At 40.6% G+C, this 11159-nt stretch overlaps 1 protein-coding gene across 2 annotated transcripts in view; it reads right to left on the bottom strand.

Moving 5' to 3' along the window:
- The window catches only part of LOC123967019 (BCAS3 microtubule associated cell migration factor-like), a 38861-nt gene extending 29879 nt beyond the window's left edge, over positions 1-8982 (bottom strand). Inside the window, exons 1-5 of one of the 2 annotated variants that reach the window (XM_046043069.1) lie at positions 8870-8982; positions 6485-6581; positions 6237-6291; positions 5567-5642; positions 4375-4481 (exon numbers count right to left, since the gene is read on the bottom strand). In XM_046043069.1, the coding sequence (XP_045899025.1) occupies positions 4375-4481; positions 5567-5642; positions 6237-6291; positions 6485-6555 (309 nt within the window). In that variant the 5' untranslated portion in view covers positions 6556-6581; positions 8870-8982. The remainder of the gene's footprint in view (positions 1-4374; positions 4482-5566; positions 5643-6236; positions 6292-6484; positions 6582-8869) is intronic. The other variant, XM_046043070.1, reaches the window with a different exon arrangement.
- Between the last annotated feature and the right edge of the window lie 2177 nt (positions 8983-11159).

Genomic DNA, 11159 nt, shown 5'->3' with positions numbered 1-11159 from the left:
TCAAACTCAGGTTAACTAGAAGTCATTACACTCCTGCCATCATTTAAAGTGACTCTGATTAATCACAAATAAAGTTCAGCTGTTCTAGGAGGATTTTCTTGATATTTTCTTGCATCTCCGAGCAAAAGCCATGGTCTGCAGAGAGCTTTCAAAGCATCAGAGAGATCTCATTGTTGAAAGACATAAGTCAGGAGACGGGTACAAAAGAGTTTCCAAAGCATTAGATATACCATGGAACACAGTGAAGACAGTCATCATCAAGTGGAGAAAATATGGCACAACTGTGACTTTACCAAGAACTGGACGTCCCTCCAAAATTGATGAAAAGACAAAAAGAAAAGTGGTCAGGGAGGCTTCCAAGAGGCCTACAGCAACATTAAAGGAACTGCAGGAATTTCCGGCAAGTACTGGCTGTGTGGTACATGTGACAGCTATCTCCCGTATTCTTCATATGAATGGGCTATGGGGTAGGGTGGCAAGACGGAAGCCTTTTCTTACACAGAAAAACATCCAAGCACGGCTGAAGTTTGCAAAAACAAACATCAAGTCCCCCAAAAGCATGTGGGAAAATGTGTTGTGGTCTGATGAAACCAAAGTAGAACTTTTTGGCCATAATTCCAAAAGGTATGTTTGGCGCAAAAACAACACTGTACATCACCGAAGGAACAGCATACCCACAGCGAAGCATGGTGGTGGCAGCATCATGCTTTGGGGCTGTTTTTCTTCAGCTGAAACCAGGGCCTTTAGTCAGGGTGGAGGGAATTATGAACAGTTCCAAATACCAGGTTATTTTGGCACAAAACCTTCAGGCGTCGGTTAGAAAGCTGAAGATGAAGAGGAAGTTCACCTTTCAGCACTACAACGACCCAAAGCACACATCCAAATCCAAAAAAGCTTGGCTTCACCAGAAGAAGATAAATGTTCTGGAATGGCCCAGCCAGAGCCCAGACCTGAATCCAATTGAACATCTGTAGGGTGATCTGAAGAGGGCTGTGCACAGGCGATGTCCTCGCAATCTGACAGATTTGGAGCGCTTTTGCAAAGAAGAGTGGGCAAATATTGCCACGTCAAGATGTGCGATGCTAATAGACTCCTACCCAAAAAGACTGACTGCTGTAATAAAATCAAAAGGTGCTTCAACAAAGTATTAGTCTAAGGGTGTGCACACTTTATTTTTAATTTTTTGGATCCAGAGTTCCCTTTTGTTAGGATGGAAACTTCTAGTCAAAGCACCATCTTTGTGGCACATCCTCTTGGTCAGCTAGCTGCCCTAGAACAATTAATACGTTGTTTGATAAGGTGGAGGAGTATCAATTGAAATGGGGCCTGTACAATTTATATTTAGCACCATATCTTGTTATCATATATTAGTACAACTAACTAAGGGGTTCACTTGGTGAGAAAATGGTTCAAGCATTTCATGCACAGGTCGGTCGGTCGCAATACGACCACTTGCCTAATATTGAGTAAGTCACTTTTTTGCAGCCCAAACAGCCCTAACCCATCAAGGCATGGACTCTACTAGACCTCTGAGGGTGTATCTGACACCTAGACGTCAGCAACAGATCCTTAAAGTTGTGTAATTTGCGAGATGGGTCCTCCATGGATTGGACTTGTTTGTCCAGTACATCCCACAGAGGCTGGATTGGATTGAGATCTGGGGAATTTGGAGGCCAAGTCAACACCTTGAACTCATTGTTATGTTCCTCAAACCATTCCTGAACCATTTTTGCTTTGTGGCAGAGTGCATTATCCTGCTGACAGAGACCACTGCCATCAGGGAATACCGTTTCCATGAAAGTGTGTACATGGTCTGCAACAATGCTCAGGTAGGTGGTACGTGTCAAAGTAACATTCACATGAATGGCAGGACCCAAGGTGTCCCAGCAGAACATTGTCCAAAGCATCACACTGCCTCTGCCGACTTGCCTTTTTCCCCCCATAGTGCATCCTGGTGCCACGTGTTCCCCAGGTAAGCTAAACACACGCACCCGCCCATCCACGTGTAGTAAAGAAAACATGATTCTTCAGACCAGACTACTGCTCTGTGTCCAGTTCTGAAGCTCCTGTACCCATTGTAGGCGCTTTCAGCAGTGGACAGGGGTCAGCATGGGCACCCTGACTGACCCACAGGCAACAAACTGCGATGCTCTGTGTATTCTGACACCTATACAAACAATTTAATTGTTTTAATAATTTGGTGAACAGATACTGATAGGGATGAGCAAGTGCACCACTAAGAATCAGCATGAACTTTTCCAGCAGTTTGAGCCACAGTAACTCATCTGTTGGATGGGACCACACAGGCCATCCTTTGCTCCACACATGTATCAACAAGCCTTGGCCGGTCCACCACATATTCACAGGGATGACTGCAGCCTTGTGAGGATTGTCAAGCAAAGCCGATTCAGGCACTTGGGGGAGTCTCACAAGTAGTGGACTGAAGCTGGAGTCCATGAAGAGCCACCACGCACAGATGTTTTCAGGAAATCAACAACATTCCTAGTGTCTAGCCACTCCTGAAGCAGAGACAACGTCAGAAGCATCTTACCTGCGCTCAGTAAAAAGAGAACTGGACTGGTTGCTCAGTTGTTCCAAGTCCAGTCTTTTCAGATGAAAGTACATTTTGCATTTCTTTTGGAAATCAAGGTCCCAGAGTCTGGAGGACGGGTGGAGAGGCACAGAATCCAAGTCGCTTAAAGTCTTTATTGAGTAATTTCCACAGTCTGTGATGATTTAGGGTGCCATGTCATTTGCTGGTGTTGGACCACTGTGTTTCGTCCAGAGTCAAGTGGCCATCTACCAGAAGGTTTTAGAGCACTTCTTGCTGCCACCTTCTGACAGTCTTTATGGAGATGCGGATTTCCTTTTCCAGCAGGAGTTGGCACCTGCCCGCAGTGCCGAAAATAAGGGACACCAGAACCAACAATACAGATGAGCTGAGGCTGCTATCAAAGCAACCTGGGTTTCCATAACACCTCAGCAGCGCCACAGGTTGGTTGCCTCCATGCCACGCCACACCGATGCAGTAATTCGTGCAAAAGGAGCCCCGACCATGTACTGAGTGCATAAATTAACATTTTTCCAAACTTTGCAGAATGTCAACATTTCTGTATTATACATTCTTTATTCTAATATTTTGAGATATGGATTATTAATTTCCATGAGCTGTAAGCCAAAATCTTTAAGATTTTAAAACACAGTAGTCCTGAAATATTACTTTACTTACAGTATGTATAATGAATCTAGAATTTATGAGTTTCACTTTTTGAATTAAATTCCATGAAAAGATTTTTACTTTTCCTCGATACTTTAATTTTCTGAGATGGACCTGTATATTCACTTCACCTGTCAGTGGTCATAATGGTATGGCTGATATACACAATTTTCTTTTTATTCTTTGTTTGTGGTCACGTGTGTATTCATTATAGTTTTCATTACATGTTACTTGAATGTTCCATAACTTGATGACTGATAGTGTCACTTGTGACTGAATTATTTGCAGATTTTTTGTTTATCGTGAAAACAATAAACTCTAAGTCACAACAACAAAAAACAATATAGTTCTGGGTATGTTTTTCAGCTGTTCTGTTAATCAGTCAGCAGGCTGGTCTGACTGATAAACCTCACTCCACAGAAATACAATCTACATTTCTCCATTGTTACTGCATTGTGTTTTTCACCAGTTGGGCAATGGACATGTCCTGACTGGTCCAGGGTCAGCAAACGATTTGACCCGAGTTTAACTTTTGAACCCAGTTAGGACATAATGTTTACATTTTGTCAAGCACACAATCAATTGTAAGGACTTTGCATCGATGTAGTAAGTAAAAAGGTATTATGTTCAACACATGAAGTTCGTTAAGTTAGAAAGAAAAATATGCTTCACCAGTCAGAAACAGGCCTGTTGTTAATATTGTCTATTGATGACTGAATAATGTAAACGGTAAAGGTTCTGAACCTATAGCTGTGGGTTTTGTCATTGTAACCACAATAAAGCCCATCTCTTTGTCTCTATTCTGTGTATACACTGAAAGAGTTTCTACGAGTGGCACACAGTATTTCATTAAAACATGAAAACCTATTCTTTAACATACAATGTAGTTATATATATAAAAAACTACTAAAACTTCAAAATAAATGCTTGACTTGTTTTTAGTGTTGACTTTTGAAGAGTCCAGCAGGCCTTTAGTACTGTACAAAGTAGCCAAGGCACAAAATGACTGTATAGTGAGCCAACTGATGAGATTTTGATCTGAATGTTTCAGCACACACTCTGAATTTAACGCTGCAATGAAAACTTCAGGCACAAAATATCCAGGTAGAAAATGGATGAGGTTGCAGTTTTATAGGCCCATTAGGTGTGTCACTTACAGATACGCTCCAGATCTGCATCCCGTCAGTGTAGCCAATCATGAGGCAGAGAGGAGGGTCAGTAGTACCGCTGTGCATCTCCATAAACTCTGGATTGCGGGCAGCATCTGTGCAAACAGTAAGTGAGAGATTAAGTCAAGTGTAATTAGAGGACGTGTTCAGCACTTTAACAAAAATAAACACATACTCACTATCACATAACTTTAATATAATTTTCTTATTCTACATTCTACTCTCTCTGATCTATACATTGTTCATTTGCCTGATCTTCTGCATTTGAAAAGTTTGTTTCACAGCTCCAGATCCTGATCTTTTTCCACATGTAAATGTAAATGCTCCGTATTTGTATTTCGAACACTCAAAGCGCTTTTACACTATATCTGCATTCACACACGTTCATTCACTGAGTCTAAGTGCTCAAACAGAAACTAACGTTCATACACATTCATACACTGGTGGAACAGCCGCCAGGGGCAATTTGGGGTTCAGTATCTTGCCCAAGGACAATTCGGCATGCAGCCTGGGGGAGCCGGGGATTGAACCACAGATGTTCCTTCCGATTAACGGGCAACCCGCTCTACCTCCTAAGCCACAGCGGCCCCCGTAATGTACCATCTGCAGTCCTGTACCACCACATTTACTGTTATTTTAAATCAACCCAGTAGCAACCAGCAGGAAAAAAACGATGCATGCGACAAAATATCTGACAATAAAATAGAACAGTGAATATGTAAAATTTTACAGTTGAGTTATTTTTTTAGTCTTTATTTATTCAGGAAGATTCACCGAGAGGAAGCCTCTCTTTAGCAGGAACACCCTGAACACATTTGCACAGTTATACACATTGACACCTGGACGCTGCCCTGTCCAACCACAGTCTGGCCTGCTGGTCACTGAGTAGCTCCACTGGAGCACCTGGGGTTAAAGGCTTTGCTCAAGAGCACCTCATTGGTGGTAACTAATGAGGGACAAGCACTGCTTTTTCCACTTTCTCCATCAACATTTATCTTGCCAGTCCGGGGACTGAACAGACAACCTCCCGTTCTTCATTAAGCTTTAGGCCACCAGTGACCCTACAAACAGTTTTACACAGAGATCAGGCATTCTTCTTAACTAAAGAGCCCAATGTAGTTAGAATCCCTTCTTTTTCAATAGTCAAACAAAGCAAAGTTGTCTGAGAGTTAAGACTTACCATTGATGTCAGCTTTCTCAAATCGCACCCAAATGATTTTCTCTTTTTCATCAGTGGGGGGAGCCCCAGTGTAAGCCTGTAGGGTGGAAGACAGAAAAGAGAGTCGACAAATATTCACAACACCACTGCCCAACATATCAAACACAACTGTATATTCCAATATCTAGTAACTACATAAGCCAAAAGTATTTCTGCAGCAGAATTAACAGTCAAAGAATCGCCGGTAGCTACTTGCAGACAGCCACAGTGTATATTGGTTTTGAACTCAGGTACACAGCAGTTCCTGTAATGGTTTCCGAGCACCTACTGATCATTCAGATAGTTTAAGTAGCTTGGTTAAGTACTCAATTCCCACATTTCCATATTTTTTTGAATTGGTTTATATGTTTTAACTATTTTACGATAATGTGCATTTAGAGTGATTTCCTAACTTTCAAGAAGCCTTAGTTTTCCATTCTTTCCAGTGTTTCCAGGAATTTAACTTATTAAGATGTGAAACTTGCTTGAGATAATCTTTCACAATAAACATCTGATTGTTTTTTTATTTTCTGTCAACTTTCAGATGTGTTAACAAGCAGGAACTTGTTTGAAAACTGTCAATACAGTAATGGGGGACTGGGACACAACTTTTAACAGCTGTAAGTATGAGTGAAGAAATGAGGAAAGTTACCTGGGGAACCACATCTTGTAGGAAGGTCACCACACTTTCCATGTAAGACTGCTCCCTGTGACAGCAACAAGCGTATTATGTCATCTCTATGATAATGCATTTATTGGTATATGTTCAGTGAAACAGCTCATCAATATGTCAATTTTACACACACAGACAGTATTCAGGTATATACATGCATGCAGAATCATGATTTTAGGAATTTCTAATAAAATATTAAAAACCGGGTGAGAGATTTCTGTCCTTACGTAGCAGCTTGCGCTCGCACCAGAACCCCTCCAGCACAGCGACTAGGTCTGCGTGGAGAGTCCGATGCCATTTTGTCTGCTGGGCTTTTTTTTCTCCCTGAAAAAGTACAAAGAGACACTTTAACATGACAACATCATACACACAAAACCACTAATACAGCTGTTTCCCTGCTGCATCCAAAAACTGGCATGAAATCTGAGCAGATACCATGTGGACGGCAGGCAGCAGTTACTTCACTTGGCTTTGATTCAGCCACATTATGAATGTGTCATGTTAACAAGTTTAACATTATTGGTTTAGTCTCAAGTATGTGACAAATACCCATCAATTTCACAGAGCCCAAGATAACGTCTTCAGATGGACTGACCAAAAACAAAACCTTTTCAATTTACAATGATAAAAGATGGGGAAAACAACCCTTTACAAAACTTTGGAACCAGAGAATGTTTGGCATTTTTGCTTACTTGAAAAATTCATGAATAATCAAAACTTTAATTTTTTGCTGACCAACTAAAGCATTAATCAACTAATCATTTCAGCGCTGTAATACATTTACATTCCATAAACTTTTTGTTACTGGATATCAGGCTAACATTCCAGCATTATCATACAGACTGAGAAATAAAATTCAACATCAAGCGCAGCTAGAATAAGAGAATTATAAGTGTTGTTTTGTACAGTATTAGCAAACTATCCCTACACTGTATACTCTATTTGAGAACACACTCAGGTAAAAAGACTAACACAGCATAGCTTAGTTCAGGAGGACAATGAGCAGAAGTCAAATCTTGTGGTGGTCTTTGGGCCTTTGCTTAACAATCATGTGAGGGTGCCACATGAGAGGTTGGAACACACTCAAACAACAACAAATTGGGCATTAGTGGCTTCTTGAAAAAGTAGAAGGAGGCAGATATTTAGTTGAGCTTTTAGCAGCTGTGTTTACCACCTCCAGACGTTCAATCAAATGTACACAGTAATAAAAGTACAATGATCTTGAAATAATACTGTGTTTGAGGCTGTAGTGGTGGTGTGTCGGAATTCTTCCTTTTAATGTGTGTGTGTAGTGTTTTTCACTCCCACTTACACACAAATTATTGGAACAGAATATTCAAGCATGCTTCAGTATCATGTAATCTTGCAGAACACAAATGACCACAGAGTATGAATCAGCCCTTCTTAACACTTGTAACATTAATTTGAGTTACAAGTTGTAAATGTACAAATACTGTAGACGCAATCAAACAAAATTATATCATATCCATCCATCCATCGTCAACCGCTTATCCTGCATACAGGGTCGATGAGGGACTGGAGCCAATCCCAGCTGACATCAGGTGAAAAGCACCATATCATATATGGGAGACAAAATAAAGCTTTGGAATAAACTTAAAGAGGTATAATACAAAACAACTTAAAAGCAACACAAACTACAGTCTTCCAAATGATCAGAAAGTTTAATCATCAGGCCCCTCAGACTGGTAGAATTTATTAGTGTAGTAGAGGGTTTGTTTTAGATAGGTGTACCTAATTAAATGTCCCTCATTGTAAATTATGTCCACTGGTCGGAGGTCACCGTCACCAGACAGACACAGCAGTCACCAGCCACAACAAGCAGAACAAACCCCCCCTCAAAGGTCATTCTTAGGAGTCATTTATTTTAAAACGATGTTGAAATATCCCACCAAACATGAGAACAAACACAACTGTGTCACAACTGAATAACACCGATGAATCACTACGACAGTTCATGGTGTGTGTTTAGGTGCTGGGAGATAGTAGGAAACAGCGCCTGTGTTGATGCATCATCTGCAGTTATGCAGATGATGCATCAGGCTGTTGTGAAGTGGGAGCTAAGCCTGAAAGGTCTTGATGCTCTAAGCCACTTAGTAAAGCAACGTCCAATTGTCATCTGTGTTCAGTGGAGTTAGATTTTCTCAGAAGAACTCTCTAACATTGCGTTACGCCAAACGCGTTTGCAACGATGTCAACAGCTGGAGACACCGGGCTACTGGGCTGCATTCAGTTAACAGTGTTTCCATGTCTGAACTGAGAGATGAGCTTCTCTGGCAAAAGACACAGAGAAGCTTGGCTATCGTAGCTTCGGTTACATTTCCTGAACATTTATTCAGCTAGCGTACACCGCTAGCAACCAACAGACTAATACGGGCAACAATTGTGACAACTGCCAAATGAACACAATACAGCTACTGGCTAACGCTCAAGTTCCACTAGTAGATAAGGACCCCGGAGCTAACTAAGCTAGCTAGCGTTAGCTGATAAAACTCCCTTGTGGTGATAAAACGACACAATTGAAGCCCTGAAGAAGGAGACGCATTTTTCATGTTGCAGTAAGACAGTGTTTTCAAGCGGTTGTAGTTACGAACCGAGGTGTAGAACGCTGACTGTGTCCTTGCTTAGGGACTTGTGTGGTGGTCTGAAGAGCTCCTTCCAAAAACGTCAAAACACAAACAGACTAGATTTGCGGAACTGTGTTGTGTAATTTTAAGCCAATCAGAGCACAGAAACGTTTTCGTCAATCCAATCAGTCAACAGTAAGGGCGTGCCGAATGACTGCGGTCCATAGCCTAGAATTAGAATTAATACATTTAACAAAATAAAACATGTCTATTGTTCACTGGGATGTGTCTGTTACTGTCATTAAAAACCCTCGCAAGATTTGACAAGATAACATACAAAACTCTGGTGGGGGAAGAAAACACTATAAATCAACAATACAATCACTGTTTGTGCAAATGAAAGAGAGTTTTACAAACACAGAAAAGAAAAGGGGGGTACTAGTTAGGCAAAAAGGCTATAGAAAACAAAACAAAGCCTCATTTAGAAGCAGCATAACAGGGGAGTTTTATCAAAACAATAATTGCCTACTCATCTACTCTACTCATCTTTCTTGTATTTTTACTAGAAAATAACAATTTAATTAACCATGAAAAAGAAGGCTTAGAAGATTTCCACTTGCTACAACGGATGTGATATTTACCAATTAGAACAATCATATTTGCTAGATCAGATGAGGATGGATCTACATTGTTCATATAAAAGAGGATGTGTATAAAACCATAAACAGATTTGCGTGGTCAAAATAGTTTCCTCTCTCTAAACAATAAATGGCAAAACTTTGGAAAACAAGTAAACAGATTAGCCTAACACATATGCCTGGCTCCACCATTCTGCATGTCAAAGTGTCTTTGAGCAAGACACTGAACTCCAAATTGCTCCTGATGGCTGTGCCTTCACAGTGTGAATTTGGATGACTTCGTTCATTTCTGTTTCTGGTGAGCAGTTGTATAAATGGAAATAATTGTGGAACTGGGTCCGTGTGCACAAGCTCTGCTTCCACCCCCACTGTGGTGGCTACAATTTGAAAAATCATTGACGAGGAAGTAATGGCTAAAATGTAAATAAAAACAATTTTAAAATGCATCACTCATAAATATCTAAAATTAATCATATAAATGGGCCTTGCACTAAAATATTACAAACTGCTGTGTAGACTGCAAAGATAACACAATCAGGGAAATTGATAAAACATATTTTATCACCTCCTCATCATATCACTCGCAGCTGGCTCTAGGAAAGTGTACACCTGGTCTGAACTGTGTTTTTTGTGTGTACCCAACCTTCCCACATCTGGCCCCAGAAGAATAGATGCATTGTTCATCACAAGGTGAATTCAGGTTATAACAGGAAATCAAAGTATATGCACCTTTAAAATGAGAGTATTCAAACATATTATTACTGCAGAAGCACTGGCTAGCACCCAAAGGCCCTCCGTAATGCCAGAGCAGCGCATTACTCTTCTTTAATAGAGGAAAATAGGAACAACCCCAGGTTTCTTTTCAGCACAGTAGCCAGGCTGACAGAGAGGCACAGTTCTGTTGAGCTATGCATTCCTATAGCCCTCAGTAGTAATGACTTGAGCTTCTTTAACCAGTCCCTCAAGGATTTTGCGGTGTTGCGAACACAAATTTAACAAATCCCTGTGAATTCAGTGGGACTTGCAATTTTGACCATTTAGCGCAACTTTGAATTGAATAAATAACTGAAACATCAACCACACATTGTGAGATGTTTTCCACACTTCACCAGTTTGATATGTGCAGTGTTAACTTCAGAGCCATGTCAGCTCCACCTGATGCACAGGGCCTGTTCAACGCTGCTTGCAGTTCTAATTATTATTATAATTATTGCAATCCTTATAATTACTATTATTGTTTTATTAATATTTTACCACTACCATTATTATTACTTTGCAACTCTATGTAAGCATTGCACTACTGTATCTCTTTCCTCCTGCAGGGACTGTAACCATTGTTGGAGCCCAGCCCTCCTCACTTGAGTGGAAGTTCAGCTCAGTATGCCAAACAATGTTTTGCAATTTTGGTGACCAGTGGCCATAGAGCAATCCTGGTGCAGCCTCATTTTGGTATTTATAAAAAGCAATTATGTTTTAAAGGAGTGTTTGGTCAGTTATATTACTAGACTATTCAACACTATTCAATGTAACTCTCAGTTTCTCTTAAAGTGAGAGAGACTGAAGACTATGAGCCGATCATTTCTATTTCTATTGTTTTGACCAACAATAGTGCACTGATTATTGAAAAATATATATTTACTTTTACCTCTCCTCCACTGTGTAGGGCAAGAGCATGCTGG

Source organism: Micropterus dolomieu, unplaced genomic scaffold (assembly GCF_021292245.1).
Source record: "Micropterus dolomieu isolate WLL.071019.BEF.003 ecotype Adirondacks unplaced genomic scaffold, ASM2129224v1 contig_14794, whole genome shotgun sequence".
Lineage (NCBI taxonomy): Eukaryota > Metazoa > Chordata > Actinopteri > Centrarchiformes > Centrarchidae > Micropterus > Micropterus dolomieu.
Note: the sequence above shows the minus strand (reverse complement) of the source record. Positions and strands in the feature narration are given on the sequence as shown.